The sequence below is a fragment of the Tachyglossus aculeatus genome, chromosome 13, assembly GCF_015852505.1.
Source record: "Tachyglossus aculeatus isolate mTacAcu1 chromosome 13, mTacAcu1.pri, whole genome shotgun sequence".
Classification (NCBI taxonomy): domain Eukaryota; kingdom Metazoa; phylum Chordata; class Mammalia; order Monotremata; family Tachyglossidae; genus Tachyglossus; species Tachyglossus aculeatus.
The window spans coordinates 21,303,678-21,321,466 of record NC_052078.1 but is presented as its reverse complement, the minus strand read 5'-3'; the positions used below and the strand labels follow the sequence as shown (position 1 = coordinate 21,321,466).

Below are 17,789 nucleotides of genomic sequence, written 5' to 3'. Positions count from 1 at the left end.
AACGTGTGTCTACCAACTCTGCTGTATTGTACTTTCCTAAGTGCTTAGAACAGTGCTGGAGAGCTCCACACATAGTAAGCACTCAATAAATACAACATTGAGTTGTACAACATTTCATGAAGCAAACTCAAGAAGAGGAATTAGTCTGGGGGCCTAAGCAAATATTCTGTTATTTTCTGTGACAATTTTGAAAGGAAAGCAATTGGGAGAGTTAATGGACATTTAAAATCATCTTGTAATCAGAGACTTGTAATTCCTGAAGATTGATATGGAAATAAGCTAATATTAAAGACAGGAAAGAACACCTTTGAAATTAGAGTCAAAGTGTGTTCCTCTATCGAAATTTTCATTTAGCAGTGAAATCTGCAGAAGACCCCACCCACATTTCTTATTGCCCTCTCTCTTCCACTGCTTACCAAATCAGCAGGGGAGCTTCTTCACAGACCTGGATATTGATTTTCTTGTGAAGTAAATAGGGAGGATAGGAGTTTTAGGGTCACTGCTGGATTGCAATTAGGCTCACTGCTAGATCCTTTAAACCTATGGACATCAATATTTGCTAAATTGTATGGCAGAGCTGGAAAGCCATTTCACCTCAGATCGTGTTTTATAATCAATCAAAAGGTTTTGAGTGCCCATGTGCACAGCACTGTGCTAAGCACTTAGGAGAGTACAACAGAATTATTAGACATTATCTCTGTCCTCAAAGAACTTACAATCTAGTACTCTTACTGACGTGATTTTGAATCTAGACAACTGCAAATTCCATTAGTAATGGCAAGTTTCATTTAAAAAAGACCACTAGGGTAGCATTTTTATCCTGAAGAGCTTTACTCTAAAACTGGGAAGCAGTATGGCCTAGAGGATGAAGGACAGACCTGGGATTCTGAGGACCTGGGTTCTAATCCCAGCTCTACCACCTGTGTGACCCTGAGCAAGTCACAATCTCTCTGTGCCTCAGTTCCCTCACCTGTAAAATGGGATTAAGTCTGTGAGCCCCATTCATTCAATCATGTGGGACACAGACTGTGTCCAACTAGATTAGCTTGAGTCTACCCCTGCCCTCAGTACAGTGCCTGGCACACAGTGTTTAATACCATAAAAAATTGAACTATTTCATTGTTCTGTATTTATTTTGGAGGCAACTAAGGTTTTCAGGTTCTTCATCACACCTAATAATATTGACACAGTAAAGGAATTAAAAAAAAAAACCTAGGCAGGCCTCAATTTAACTACACTGAAAAAAACTGCAAGTAGAAAGGACTGGAGCAGGAATGAAACAAAAATTAATCAGTGAAGAGGACAAGCTTCACTTGCCCAATCCCCACCTAATAGATCTTCAGTTTACCCAAGCCGGTGTTCGTTGAGTCAGCAATGAATAGCAGCTTTGGTTGCATCACCGAGGGTCATTTTGTGGGTACCTGGGTCTGAGAGGTCCTCCAGGGTTACCAAAAACTACCCACTGTCAGAAATGGGCCAACAGTCAATGCTTTGTGGCACACCAAATAGACCATTCCCTCTAGACTGTAAACTCCTTGTGGATAAGGAACGTGTCTACCAACTCTGCTGTACTGTACTCACCCAGGCTCCTTTGCCTCTCTCCCTAGATTAAGATTCAGAAGGACTCTCCCAGAACATGGGAGTTTCATTCTTAAAGAACCCAGTGATTCGGAGAATTGTGCTACCATGACTATTGATTCAACAGGATGCATGGTTAAGTGGTAGGGGCTTTGAAGATACCATACCTGAACATTTTCAAAACACATTTCAAATACCATTACGATGGCCACAAGGACACTTGGACACCCCTTGACCTTCATTGATAATTTAATGTATTCAATCCTGTGAAGTTACAAAAACACAAAAACGCAAAGAACTGGATGCCACAGTGCAGTAAGGCTGGGCAGAGTACATTCATTCAACTCATTCATATTTATTGAGCGCTTACTGTGTGCAGAGCACTGTACTAAGCACTTGGAAAGTACAATTCAGCAATAGAGACGATCCCCGCCCACAACGGGGTCACCGTCTAGAAGGGGGAGACATACACCAAAACAAGTAAAACAGGCATCAATGGCATCAGTATAAACAGAATTATAGATATATACACATCATAAATGAAATAAGTAGAATTATAAATATGTACACATATACACACAAGTGCTGTGGGGTGGGAAGGGGGGGGTAGAGCAAAGGGAGACATTGGGGCGATGGGGAGGGGAGAGGGAGCAAGAAAAGGGGGAGCTTAGTCTGGGAAGGCCTGCTGGAGGAGGTGAGCTTTCAATAGGGCTTTGGGGGGGGGGAAGTGGGCTAGTTTGGCAGATTTGAGGATGGAGGGCATTCCAGGCCAGAGGCAGGATGAGGGCCAGGGGTTGAACGGCAGGACAGGTGATACAAGGCACAGTGAGAAGGTTAGTACCAGAAGCGCAGAGCGCGCAGGCTGGGCTACAGAAGGCGAGAAGCGAGGTGAGGTAAGTGGGTGCAAGGTAATGGAGAGCTTTGAAGCCAACAGTGAGGAGTTCTTGCTTGATACGGAGGTTGACAGGCAACCACTGGAGATTTCTTGGGGGGTGGGGGAGGTGATGTGCCCAGAACCTTTCTGTAGAAAAATAATCTGGGCAGCAAAGTAAAGTACAGACTGAAGTGGGGAGAGACAGGAGGTTGCGAGATCAGAAAGGACACTGATGCAGTAATCCAGCCAGGATAAGATGAGTGATTGTACTAACGTAGTAGCAGCTCAGCATCACATCTCAGCGTCACACCTTGCCCGAGTCCATGGGCCATCTGCAAGTGCATGACTGTTCCCTTTTATAACCTAATCAACATGGTCCACGGGGAGTGTATCAAACCAGAACATTAAGAGGTTATTCCCAGAAGTTCCCATGATGTTGTATCTGAATCACGCAATGGAAACAGGAATTAAAGCAGAAATGACATGCAGGCTTTTCGCCTAAAACCCACTAAGGCACCTCCCTCATCTGTTGTCCTTTCCCATCTTACCAATGAAGGATGCTTGCCTTTCATAGCCTTAGTCCCTTTGTACCACAATGTGCACTGAATGCCTCGGGGAAACCTCGCAGCACCTGCTGAAATTGGGGACTGGCGAAATATACCGGGAACAAGTGAGGCAGGTTAGATGGGCAAGCAGCTCGGAGACAGGCAGGAGGTGGGTGAGAAAGGAGGAGGGAAAGGCAGACAGGTAACTTTAAAAGCTGAGGAGGACTGAAACTATCCCTCTTCATTCGGTGCTCCACTGTGTAAATAGAAGGGTTGCACCACGAGGAGAAAGTACTTAGTAGCCCTGTTTACACAGACTACAGAAAGTGCAACGAAAGTGGCAGGCTGCACTGTGCAAGATCAATTAGCCCTTTAACCTTAGTATTCTTTACATACACGCAATCTTCGTTACTATTCCTGGGTGAGGTCCAGCCTCCAGGCATGTATTAGATTTAGGTGCAATTACAAATCAATGCTAGATGGATTTATGAATTCTACAGATTTCCCAAAAAACATCGATTACAGTTCCTTGACACCTTTATCTGTTTTTAATTAGAGAACCCTTTCAGAGAGAAAGAGCGATGCCCAGAATATCAAAATGTAAACGGGAGAGGAAGGATGGGTGGATCAGAAATTTTATTTTCGTTTGTATGTGACGAAAATAAAAAAAAAATCAGAGTCCAGATCTACTTATTTTTAAAAGAACTGGGGAAACATCTGTGATCTTTTCAAATGAAGAAGTTGTAGCTGTAAACAGGCAGAAAATTGGACAGTTTGCAAAACTGCAAGTGCTGTGGCGGAGCCAATTACAGTATGGGCAGTTACATCTGTGATTACAACTAATTCCAAATACTGTACTCCATGTTCATATTAGGTGCGCTTGTAACCAAAGCCTAAAAAATACCATTAGCTACAAAGCATTAACAAGCATGTTTTTCTGCCAGTCTCCAAGGGTACAATAGAAACACCATAGGCAAGCAAGAGGACCTGGGTTCTATTTCCAGCCTCATCACTTGTCTGCTGTGTGACCTTGGGCAAGTCGCTTCACTTTTCTGTGCCTCACTTACCTCATCTGTAAAATGGGGATTAAGACTTTGTCCAACTTTATTAGCTTGTATCTACCTCAGCACTTAGTACAGGGCCTGGAACACAGTAAGGGCTTAAAAATACCATAAAAAAAGAGTGGTTTTGAGTACCTAAGTGCTCAGGTGGAGCAGAAGTGCTAAAGTGGCACTGGGGGTGATATCATTTGAGGTTTTTAGAAATTAACTGGTCACAGACCAATCCGCAAACACCCAGGCCTGTGGCAACAATGCTTCTTCATCATCACAAGTCTTTGTCTCTTGTGTGCCTGTGCGTGGAAGCCCACTATCCTGGGAGCTCAGAAACATATAACAGAATTAAACTCAGCTCTGCCATTTGTTTGCTGTGTGACCTGGGGTGAGTCACTTCACTTCTCCGAGCCTCCTCAACTGTAAAATGGGGATTAGGGGGACAGCTATCTGTGCTGCTACCCTAATAATCTTTTTTAGCATTATTTTTAGGAATACTGTGTTCCCAAATTTTAGCAAAGATCAATGAGAATAAGCAGTAGAGCTAGTCAATGCTTGGTCTTGAGACAGGGGATGGGGGTGGGGGGGGGGGGGTCTATTTCCCATCTCTTCCCAGTGAGAAATGGATATATCAGAATCGAGGAACGTTCAGCTCTATCATACTTCTAGTAGCTATGTTTATTCACTTCTATGGACGTGTTTAGACCAGTGGATGACGAGACAAGCACGGGCACATCTGCCTTTCTCAAAGCCCCTACTTGAATGCAGGCCACCCATTAAGCTTCCCTTTTCCGCTTTTCTTCCATGACAGCTCTGACACATCCGGAATGATGATAGCTGATGCCAGGCACCCAGCTGCAGCAAAGGAGAACAGGATTCAATGGTAAGCACCAGGCTAGTCCAAGTCATGACCCCAGCTAAAAGGGATGCCAGGAGAGATGCAGTGTGGCCTGGTGGATGGAGCACAGGCCCAAGAGTCAGAAGGTCCTGGGTTCTAATCCTAGCTCTGCCACTTGTCTGCTGTGGGACCTAGGGCAAGTCACTTCACTGTGTTTCAATTTCCTCATTTGTAAAGCGGGGATTATGATTGTGAGCCCCACATGGGATGTGGATTTTGGCAGGGAACTTGCGACCAACTCTATTATACTGTACTCTTCCAAGCACTACGTATAGTGTTCTGACACAGTAAGCGCTCAAATACCATTGACTGATGCCATACATGCAAATAAGTTTAGGGTGGATGTGGAGGCTGGACACAATAAACTGCCTCCTCATCATCAGGATCTCGTGAGTTGGCTGATTTGGCCACTCTGTTTGCACCAAGGCCATAGTGTTTGCTTATAAGAATGTTAAACGTTATTCATAGTGTGGCACCAGAATGGTCATATCATCATCATCATCATCAATCGTATTTATTGAGCACTTACTATGTGCAGAGCACTGTACTAAGCACTTGGGAAGTAAAAATTGGCAACATATCCAATTTGAGTTAACACCAAACATTCAGTCCATGTCTCCCCACTCTTCAAGAACCTCCAGTGGCTGCTCAGCCGCTCCGCGTCAAAGAGAAACTCCTCACCATTGGCTTTAAAGCACTCAATCAGCTCACCCCATTCTACCTCCCCTTACTAATCTCCTACTACAGCCCAGCCTGCACAGTCCGCTCCTCTAGCGCCAGTTTACTTGCTGTGCCCCAATCTCATCTGTCTCCCTGCCGACCCCTTTTCCTCATCCTCCCCCTAAGCCTGGAACTCCCGCCCATTCCATATACCCCAGACCACTGCTCTCTCCACCTTCAAAGCATTACTAAGGTCACATCTCCTCCAAGATGTCTCCCACGATTAAGCCCTCTATTCTCCAGCTCTCCCTTCTGTGTCGTCTCTGCATTTCCTAAGTGCTTGGGAAGTACAAATCAGCAACATATAGAGATGGTCCCTACCCAACAATGGGCTCACAGTCTAGAAGGGGGGGCGGGGGGGAGGGCAGACAACAAAAAACTAGACAGGCATCAATACCATCAGAATAGAGTTATAGCTATATACAAAGCCCCCTTTTCTAGGGGGTTTTCAAAATGAACTGAATAAAGACTGAGAATCTGAAATAGTTTGCCCCAAACCAGGTTGCTCAAGAGTTAGTACCACCTCCAAATCCACATCATAGAGGTATGAGCTCATTTTCGGTAGGGAATCTGTGACCTCTGGACATTTGATATTCACCCTGCCTCCAATCCCACATAAGTTATGTACATATCTTTTAATTATATACTATAAACGACTTCACATTTATTCTCATCGATGTCTGTCTCCCCTCTAGAGTACAAGCTCGTTATGGGCAGGGAATATGTTCGCTAATTATGTTGAATTGTACTCTCCTAAGCACTTAATACCATGCTTTGCAAATAGTAAGCACTCAATACAACTGATTGAGTGATTAACTGACTGAACATTTGAGCCAGTCTATTTATTTTTCAAGGGACTAGAGCTTAACCTGATAGGAAGCTGGACTTATGGGGAAAGGTCCCATATGGCTAAAAACTTTCTATTCCATAAACGCAGCGTAAAGTCTTTGAGGCATTAATAGAAAATTATAACCAACAAACTATAAAGAGGGGGAAACTTGGCTGGTTTCGTCCTGAAGGTGGATGTGGATTTTTGGTTTTTGTTTTGTTTTTTCGTTTAGGCACTTTCTTAATTCTTCACAGGGCAGTAGGAAAGCAGCGTGGCTTAGTTGAAAGAGCACAGGCCCCAGTGGCTGCAGCTACAGCAGATTCCGACAGCTCCCTTTACCCTCTTCCTCCCTTATGTGGTTGTGCCAAGGCTCCTCATTTCCTTCCCCTTAATCTTCTGTCCCTCTCTAAACCTCCCCCCCATTCCTCACTAGGCAGACCCTCCCCAATTGCTCCTTCCCCTCTGAGCTCATGGTTTTAGAACAACGATTGGCACATAGTAAGTGCTTAACAAATACCATAATTATTCTTATTTTAAGTGCCAGGCCAAGAGGAACAAATTTGCCCAGGAATATGTTTCACTCCTGGTTTACTAGTTAAAATCTACCTTTAGAGACAAGAGCTGAAATTTAAGAATAAAGTTGGTGGGGAGGGGGCCTAGAGATGTAAAAGAGGTTCTTTCTACAACCCCAAATTCATGGATTATACCATTTGGGGACTAGAAGTGGCATTTATGTTCGTCAATTCTGTCAGCGTCTTTAATATTTTGAGTATATTCTATTCTGTTCTGCCTGAGGAAGACTTCTTTACTAGCCTGACCCCCAGAAGAGTGCTATTTTCCTTTCTCTTGCTCCTCACTGCCCCCAACCAAAGTGTAAACAATAGGAAATTTGTCAAAATTAAAGGAAAACTGCCTTGTATTGTTGCATCGCAAGAAATTAAAAGGATGTCTATGTTTATCCGGGCATTATTCTCCTCCTCTAGTCTGTAAGCTCGTAATGGGCAAGGGAACGTGTCTGCCAGCTATGCTGTATTACACTCCCCCAAGTTCTCAGTACAGTGCTCTGCACACAGTAAGCACTCAATATCATTGATTGATTGATCTTGGTCTTTTCCCTAGCGCTTAGTACTGTACATTGCACTCAGTAGGCAGTCAATAAATGCCACTAACAATAATAATGATGGTATTTGTTCAGTGCTTACTGTACTAAGTCACTGAAAATCCTTAAAGCATTCTCAAGGATCCCCCTGGAGAAAGGAATACATGTAGGTTGCTGGTATCATGGGGACTAATTCTTGTAGACTCACATTTCAGCACTTGATAGGGGTGTCTGGTACGGTACCTGTTTAGACAACCATCTCTTCCGACTGCACTGCACCCTAGCTACACGAGTTTGTGTTGTCCAAGGAATGTTCCCCGAATCTGCCACTTCACTCTAGCACACATTCTGGCATAATGGGATGTAGTGTAATTTTATTTATTTATATATATATATATATATATATATATATATATATATATATATATATATATATATGTGTGTTACCTACTAATGCAATGTTAATGGATACTGATATTACATATCCCTCTAAACTGTATGCTCACTGAGGGCAGGGAACATGTCCACCAACTCTGTTATATTTTTATAGTGTACTCTCCCAAGAGCTTAGCACAGTGTTCTGCACACAGCACACCATAAATACAATCAGTTGATGGATATCAATGCAGTTTGTACCCATCTTCTTCATGAACAAAGTCAAATCCCCTGCATCTTAAAATACTGATGGATGGCCTGAAGAAATCAACCAACACTTTTCCAAATGACACTGTGGAAAATATTCATTGCTATGAGAAGTAACGTGGCTCTGTGGAAAGAGCCCAGGCTTGGGAGTCAGAGGTCATGGGTTCTAATTCTGGCTCTGCTACTTGTCAGCTGTGTGACTTTGGGCAACTCACTTCACTTCTCTGTGCCTCAGTTATCCCATCTGTAAAATGAGGATTAAGACAGTGAGCCCCATGTGGGACAATCCGATTACCTTGTGTCTACCCCGGCGCTTAGAACAGTGCTTAGCATATAGTAGGCACTTAGATACCATCATTATTATTATTATCATTATTATTCAATAAGGCAGGTCTGAAATATTTTGCATTTCCTACATGGTCTAAAAGCTAATCTCTTAAAAAAGTATTATTTTATCCTTATAAACCATGGTATTGAAACAATGTGTGGACATATACACACACACACACACACATATATATATATATATATTTACTTATTTTGACTAGCCTATGTAGATAGATTGGCTAGTCAAGTTTCAATTCTGAGAAACTCAAAAATGAAAGGGAATCTCAACGTGAGCATTTCATACATTTATTTCTGAGCTAAAACAGAGTAGCATTATCATAAATTGCCAGTAAGACGAAAGCTAAAACAACAGTATAACTGTTGTAGGAACAGTTGGTGGTTAATTGTGTCAGGGGCTGAGAATATGGTGAAAGAATTTAATTGCCAGCTGTCCTGAATCTACAAAGTAAATCATTTACAGAGTGCAGGGGGGGGGAAAATCCACAGTTATTAGAAATTTCATCCTTACATTGGGAAACTTTCATGTGCAAAATTATCGAGGCAAGCATGACATCTTTAGGCTCAAAGTTTGTTTCTGTAATGTTAGGTTTCAAAAGTTTTTTTTCTTATTTTAATTCTTGATTTTTTTTTTCTTGAACAAGCAACGGAGAGGTTTAAGCTAAGAGTGAAGTGTGCTGCATCTCTCAAGGAGGTATCCACTCAACAGGCATCTAAACTATTTTAAACTAAGTTAAAATTTACATTTCCCATTAAACAAGCAAGTCATAACCCAAATCCTATTTTGAAAAAAATTGGCTTTCTCCATTATTTCTATATATTATCACCTTCAATGGTCACTGAGGAAGAGCCTAAACACAGGGTACAGATGGACATTTCCTTTTAAAGTTAATGAGTTACCCTGCTAAAACACTCTGTTCTTTAAATTTAAGAAAGATATTTATCAATTGAGCAATGACATTTCAGTCAAGATAATATTACTAATAAAATGCCACTGATACCCCCTACCTTTGCTTCTGTGCTTGAATGAGGTAATTCCCCAAAGACATTAATGGAAAAAAAATGAGCTTCTGAATAATAATTATTGCCTTAAGGCTGCTGAGAAAATAGAACTACTTTGGCAGTAACAAACTTCATATGGTTAAGCACCCAAACCCCAAAACCGGGTTTTCTTGCCCTGGTTCATCAGCAATCTTACACTTCATGTATTTCATTTGATGTGTCCTGAGTTGTCAGGGTAAAAAACATGTGTTACTTGGAGAATGCGTACTTCTGCCTTAGATTCTAAGAAATATGAGAAATGCTGCTGAGAAATCGTAAAGCTTATCCTGACTTGGAAAACTAAGTATTTAGTGCTCACAGTACGAAGGTACAGCACAAAAAGAAAGAACTGTTAAACACGCTAATCCCCCTCCAAACTGAAAGTCTTCAAAATAATTTCATTAAGAACATCTACCAACACATAAATTCCCTATCAATGGGCTGGAAACTGAATGGGGCTTGGAGTTCCAACTTTAGCCTGCAGTTCTGAGTCACATTTTCCCAAATCACTTCTAAAAACATGCCTTGAGCTGATACAACCTGAAGCAACAGTCTACTGAGAGCTCCGTTCCAATGTCACCCCAGGAATTACCATCGAGTCAGCAAGTACATTTTACTGGCAAACTGAACCACACTTCAAGATACTGACTACTCTTAGAGATAACCACACTGCTTTAAAGAAATGAAATCATTTAAGCAGTTCTATAAGGGGCTTTGAACAGAAGCAACAGAAAATTCTGCAAACGAGTGACTGGATATAGATTTCACTCATACAATCAATCAATCGTATTTATTGAGCGCTTACTGTGTGCAGAGCACTGTACGAAGCGCTTGGGAAGTACAAGTTGGCAACATATAGAGACAGTCCCTACCCAACAGTGGGCTCACAGTCTGAAAGGGGGAGACAGAGAACAAAACGAAACATACTAACAAAATAAAATAAATACTAATACAACCCTTTCAAGGTGCGTGGGGGGGGGGGGGCGGCGGGGTGTGTCTATTTTGGAGAATTACTCTCCAGCTATGTTTACCAAAGTGAGGAATACAACGTTTAGCAGTCTACTGGCATTCAAGCCCCCCGGAGCAGTTTTTCCTGAAATTCTTTTCTATCAGGCATCACACAAGGGGTTCAACTGACCTGGGCAATTTTTGATTAGTTAAAAGCAAACACAGCATCCACAGGTTGGACAAGTGACTACCCTTCTATTTTAACTCTGGCATCCTCTGTTAACAGCTACTAACAAAATCCAGAGGGAACAGCTTACCACTTCAAGTAACGTCAACTGCTACTTCTCAGAGTTTTGCTGGACAATCTAAGCTTGCCTCATTCAAGGGCAACATTAAGCTGTTTCCTTCAGGACACCACTGAATGAATACCTATTCTATCCACCTACCCAGATGGAATGTGTCTACCAACTCTGTTGTACTGTATTCACCAAAGCACTAAATACCTTGCTCGGCAGACAGTAAGTGCTCAATAAATACGACTGATTATTGCTTACCCTTTCAGGTTAAACCGTTACTGATCCAGCGGAAAGAGCACCTTGCTGGGAATCAGGAGACCTGGGTTCTAATTCCAGCTCTGCCAGTTGCTTGCTGAGTGAACCTGGGCAAGTTCTCTGTGCCTTGGTTTCCCTGTCTGTAAAATCAGAATACAATACCTATTCTCCCTCCAAACTAGCCTATGAGCCCCATGTGACATAAGGACTGCATCCAAACCTGATTAACTTGTACCTACCCCAGCGCCAGGAAGAGCTACTTAATGCACAGTAAGCATTCAATAAATGCCATTATTATTTATTACTATTATTATTCTTGTAGTTTCTGTCCTACTGGCTAGGGCGATTGTTAGAGTACTGAAGGCTTCTGACCAAAGAACCACTTGGTTTCACGAGATGGCCAGACCTAGAAAGAATCCTGAAAAAGATCAGCAGCCACCAAGGCGGTCACCTGCCTCGAAATGGAACCTGCCTGTGTTAAAAGAAATTAAAATAAAAAATAATTTTTAATAAGACCCTCTGCATGCACTTCACAATGTGTTGACACCTGCCCATCTATTTGCTTGTTGTCCTGTGCAGGCATTCTCACTAGGACTTAGTACAGTGCTCTGCACACAGTAAACGCTCAATAAATACGATTGATTGATTGATTGACTGATTTCGTTGTGCAGATTCTAGGTTCGGAAGCCTCTGGATCGAGGCTTGACCGTCAGTTTCTGGCGGGAGACTTCGTCGCCGCCCAGAGAGGGTGAGAGAGATGAGAGCATATAGATGTTAATGTCCATCTCCCCAGCTAGTCTGTGAGCTCCTTATGGCAGGCAACGTATCTGCTAATTCTACTGTATTGTGATGTCCCGAGCACTAAGGACAGTGCTCTGCACATAGTAAGCACTCAATACCACTGACTGATCGATGGAGAGAGGAGGTGGTTACCTACGTGAGCGGCTGGTGGGTTGGAGGCTGGGTAAGTAAATAAAATACGTGGGGGTCAATGAAGTGAGCACAGGATGATGCCACAATAGTCACAGACTGGACTGTTCAAGACCCCAGAACAAGGAAAAAAGGTAAGCATTCAGATATCATCTAAAAGACAAGAAAAAAGTTCAGCAACAAGAAAAATATTCCCATGCAAAGCATCAGGTTCAACATCCTTGGCCCAAAATCCCTGGAAATGGAAATTAAAGAGCTGGAAAGAAGCTTAAGAAATCAAATCTAGAGCCCTGCCGTTCCTACCTGGAGACTTTCCTGGAGGAGTTCAAATGAAATGACCTTTCAAGACTCCCTTCCTGCTCTGGAGTCTATGATCCCACCCCTTCGGTAGGGATAATCAGTTATTGTTTCAAAAAAATTGAGACCCATTACTTAAAGTTATGGCAGAAAAATCAAGATGACACAGAGATTTGAAAAAGGCTCTGTACTGGAAAAGCTCCAAGGCGTGTAGAGCCCTCAGGTGGAGGGGAGAAGGCAGACAGAGATGCTGGAAAAGACAGTGAAAGGCTCTGGGTGGAAAGTCGATTAGTACAGGCGCACTTCTGGATACACCTGGATATGTTCCTCGAAAATGCAGCTGTATCATGCAATACTTTCCCCACAAACTTATGTGCAATCAATTTGGTTCAATTTCCAAACCAGTCCTGACATGATCATCAGGCCCTAAAGGAAAGTAAAAATTACACTCCTAACCATCCTCTCATCCCTTCCTTCTATTATTCCTAGAAACGTTCTTGATCCCCATCCTCCAGTGCTTAAAATAGTTCTTGCCACATAGTAAGCACTTAACAAGTACCATAATTCTTATAAATATGCTCCCCCCCCTCCACACCCAAATCAATGGACTGGAATGAAGTTGTTGGCCACTAATCTTTTTAACCTATTGTGCATTGGCAATTTGTGTCCGCTCATCTCCCCCATTACAATGTAACCTCCTTGAGGGCAGGGGCCATATAATAATGATAATAATAATAATGATAGCATTTGTTAAGCACTTACTAGGTGCAGAGCACTGTTCTAAGCGCTGGGGGGATACAAGGTGATCAAGTTGTCCCACGTGGGGCTCACAGTCAATCCCCATTTTACAGATGAGGTTACTGAGGCTCAGAGAAGTCACTTGCCCAAGGTCACACAGCAGACATGTGGCGGAGTCAGAATTCGAACCCATGGCCTCTGACTCCAAAGCCCGTGCTCTTTCTTATCTTTTATTCAGTGAGGCCTACTGGAAAGCAGATGGGCTTCAGAGTCAGAGGACCTAGGTTCTAATCCCAGCTCCACCACTTGCCTGATGTGTGACATTGGGCAAGTCACCTCACTTCTCTAGCCCTCAGTTCTCTCATCTGCAAAATGGGGATTCAATACCTATCTATTTCCTACTTAGGCTGTGAACCAGCCCCATGTGGGCCCTGATTATTTTGTATCTACTCCAGCACTTAATACGGTGCTTGGCACACAGTAAGTGCTTAACAAATATCCTACTACTATGTTCCCAAGCATCTAGTGCAGTTCTCTGCATGTGGTAGTCTGTAAGTATTATCGATAATGGCTAAGTGAATAAAGAATAAAATGACATCTGTAGAATTCTCTGGACCCTAGAAGTCAGAAGTTGTTGGGAGCTCCAACATGATGTAGCCTTGGAAGGGGCTTTAGGCCTAGTCTTTAGCAGGGAAATGACAATGTCACTGAAATTTCACTGTCAGGGGCACCATCTTCAAATAGGAAAAGCAAACATACGCTCTACACAAGCATACCTTAGTGTGGGTATATCTGAAAACACCCCCCACACACACCCACACCCACACATACACACCCCTTGCCCCTCTTCAGAACTGCTTTAGTTATAGGCAAAATGATAACCATTAGAGAAGAGGAACCAGTAGAAGGATCTTCTTTCCTGAGGAGCCAGAAAAGATGGCAGAGCTGTTCCACCTTGGGGGGTCTCCCAAAAGGCCAAGCTTACACCCCAGCCCACAAACAATCACACTGATCAGAACAAGCAACGGGAGGAGGAGGTGGTAAGGAAAGAGACTCCACTGAACCTTTTAGGCAATGAGAAACCACAGCCCAGGGCCAATATCCTGGAGCCAAACTACAAGTCTTTTATTCTCTATTCTAATGGCTTTTAATTTAATCATCAAAACCATCAGAGAACCTATTGTCAGTTTCATGACCATTCACGGAATGGATGAAGCTCAGGGTAAAAGGTAGCTCACCTCCAGTTTTCTAGACTTTGTCCATTTGTCTGGACAAATTTGTCTGTTATATTGTTCTCTCCCAAACACTTAATACAGTGCTGGGCACCCAGGAAGCACTCAATACATATGACTGACTGCTGCCACCAGCATTAGAGGCTAAATACATTTTTGCTTTCATCCCTGCTGTCAGTCAATTGTTGGCTCTAGTCTCAAGCCCTACCTTTACTGACCGGATACATTACCTTAACACATCCTTTCTAGTACTACTCTGATGATATTTATTAAGAACAACACATTATTTCATACTCAGTTGTGAGCAAGACTCCTCTTGCTTGCCGACTCCCTTGTCATTGCCCTTCTAGTAATTGCTTTTACTTGTCGACTTTCTGAAACGACCCTGAAAAAAAGTTACGTGAAAATAATGAATAAGATCCGCATAGAATAATCTGAATTTTAAATCTCACTGAAAGTCCATTTTCTTGGGCCTAATTGGATTTTTCCACATAACACTGTTCACTTGATAGAAAGGGACATTCAGTTATACTAAAAGTAGGCCTACTCTCCTTCACTGAGGTTATACGAGACATCCTTTATTGCTATGATTAATGCGGGTAAAAGCCAGAAAAAGGACAATATAAATCCAGAACGATTCTCACGCTTTCCATCACCTAAAGACCCTCTAAACTCCGGCCTCCCACCGAAGAGTTAGCACGAAGCCTCGCAACTTAATTCGCCCACTTTTCACAGAGGGCCAATTAATTCACTTTGAGGGTAAGTTGCTTTGAGTCCCTCCCATCAGGAAATGTCAGATGACATAAGGAATCATAAATGTAAATACACGTCATACCGAAAACGGGGTTTGGAAGCGTGAAATACTCACGCTTGGCATCAGGAGCGTTCAACGTACGGTGACACGGCAATTCGATGCTTTCAAACACGAAAGTGAGGGAAGTGGAAGGGGCATAAATGAGCTTTTCGCGCATTTCTAAAATGTATCTGAGGCTCTTAGGGAATGTGTCCGCTGGCCCTGCCGTAGTGTCCTCTGCAGAGCGCTACGAACGGTGTTGTTCACACAATAAGCGCTGAATCGGCAACACCGGGGGGTGACGACGACTCACAACTCTTTGAGCACCGTAAACGGAACGCAGCAACTCCCTCGCTTAAAGCCAACCGTGCGAGGCCCTTTCCTCCGAAAAACGTAACCGGGCCCAAAAACGTGCGAAAGATTCATTCATTCATTCACTCATTCAATCGTATTTACTGAGCGCTTACTGTGTGCTGAGCACTGTACTAAGCGCTTGGGAAGTACGCGTTGGCAACATATAGAGACGGTCCCTGCCCAAAGCGGGCTCGCGGTCTAGAAGGGGGGGGGGCGGACAACAAAACAAAACATATAAGAATAAATATGTACAAGTAAAATAAATGAATGAATTAATAAATAAATAGATCAATCAATCCCATCTGCCCGTTCTGCTGCCAAACCTGGGCCGAAGGCCCTGCGGCGGGGCGTCCTAGCCGAGGGCAGCCGGTGCTCCTGGGCAGTAATAATAATAATAATAATGGCATTTGTTAAGCACTTACTATGTGCAAAGCACTGTTCTAACCGCTGGGGAGGTTACAAGGTGATCAGGTTGCCCCACGGGGGGCTCACAGTCTTAATCCCCATTTTACAGATGAGGGAACTGAGGCCCAGAGAAGTGAAGTGACTTGCCCAAGGTCACACAGCAGACATGTGGCGGAGCCGGGATTCGAACCCATGACCTCTGACTCCAAAGCCCGGGCTCTTTCCACTGAGCCACGCTGCTTCTCATTAGGGCCCGGAGGCTGGCACGCTCCGCCCCGTGCCCCCCGACTGCGGCTCGCCAGGCCGCCCAGCCCCATTCATTCATTCATTCAATCGTACTTATTGAGCGCTTACTGTGTGCAGAGCCCTGTACTAAGCGCTTGGGAAGTACAAGTTGGCAACATATAGAGCCGGTCCCTACCCAACAGCGGGCTCACAGTCTAGACGGGGGAGACGGAGACCAAAACAAAACATATTAACAAAATAAATAGGATATGTAGACGTAAAATGAATATTTTTGTATTTTAGGTTGGGCCCCACCAAGGAGGCCCGATGCCGCCTTCCCTGCCTCGCACCCGGGAGGGGGTCCGACTGCCAGCCAAATCAATCAATCGTATTTATTGAGCGCTTACTGTGTGCAGAGCACTGTACTAAGCGGTTGGGAAGTACAAGCTGGCAACATAGAGAGACAGTCCCTACCCAACAGTGGGCTCACAGTCTAGAAGCCGAACAGACCCTGCCCCCCAAAACCCCACTTGCCCCTTTCCTGCTGCAGGGAGGGGGGCCTGCTTGGGGTGGCACCCCGGGCACGGGGGCGCCGGTCCTGCCGCTAGGCCGGGCAGCCCGCGCGGAAAGGAGACCGTCCCCTTTCGTTCACCCAATCGTATTTATTCATCCATTCCATCGTATTTATTGAATCGTATAAATCGTATTGTATTGAATAAACACGACTGAATGGAATTGGGCGCTTACTGTGTGCAGCGCTGGGGCAGTCCAAGTTGGCAACCTATAGAGCCGGCCCCTACCCGACGGCGGGCTCGCGGTCTGGAAGGGGGAGACGGACAACAAAACATAGGAACCAAACGGAATAAATACGTGCAAGTAAAAGAGAATAGTAAATCTGTACAAACATATAGAGGGGGGCTGTGGGGAGGGATGGGGAGGGGGAGCCGCGCACGTTGCTGGCAGCCCCCGAGCGGGCCCGGCCGTACCTGCTGCACGCCGAGGAAGTCGTAGAAGTTGAGCTGGACCTCCTCCACCAGGTCGAACAACTCCAGGTCCCCGCTCTCCCAGCCGCGGACGGCAGGCGGGAGCAGCAGGAGCAGCAGGAGGGCCAGGCGGGCGGCCCCGGTGGTTGCGGAGGCTCGGGGCCCGGGGCCCGACATGTCGGCCGGCGGGCGGGCGGGCGGGAAGCGGGGGCGGGTGTCGGCGGGCCCCTGATCCGGGGCACGGCCCCTCACCCCGCGGGGCGGGGCGGGCCGGGTCGGGCCGGGGCCACGGCTACCTGGCCTGGGCCTAGCCCGCGCCCGGCTTCCGGTGACACGGCGTCTCCTAGCAACCGACGTGGCGAGTGACGGCGGGCAGGAAACCCGAGGCCCCGAGCGCCTCCTCCCCCTCGTCCCCCTTCCTGCCTCCGCCGGCCTCGTGCCCTCGCGCACGCGCAGGCGCGCGCGCCCCCTGAGGCGCTCCCCGCCAGGCTGGAAGGAGACGGGCCCGGCCCACGTGCTTCGCCTCACACTGCGCATGGCCTGCGTTTAATTATATATATATATATATATATATATATATATATATATATATATATATATATATATATATATATCATATATACACATACACATGTATATACATACATACATATACATATGTATATATACATAAATATATACATGTGTATGTGTATATGTGTAATATATAT

The 17,789-nt window shown here is 44.6% G+C and overlaps 1 protein-coding gene across 1 annotated transcript in view; it reads right to left on the bottom strand.

Annotated features, from left to right (window-relative positions):
• DNAJC1 (DnaJ heat shock protein family (Hsp40) member C1) overlaps positions 1 to 17,256 on the bottom strand; it is a 143,968-nt gene extending 126,712 nt beyond the window's left edge. The window contains exon 1 of the mRNA XM_038755651.1: positions 17,083 to 17,256. Within this exon, the coding sequence (XP_038611579.1) occupies positions 17,083 to 17,256 (174 nt within the window). The remainder of the gene's footprint in view (positions 1 to 17,082) is intronic.
• Between the last annotated feature and the right edge of the window lie 533 nt (positions 17,257 to 17,789).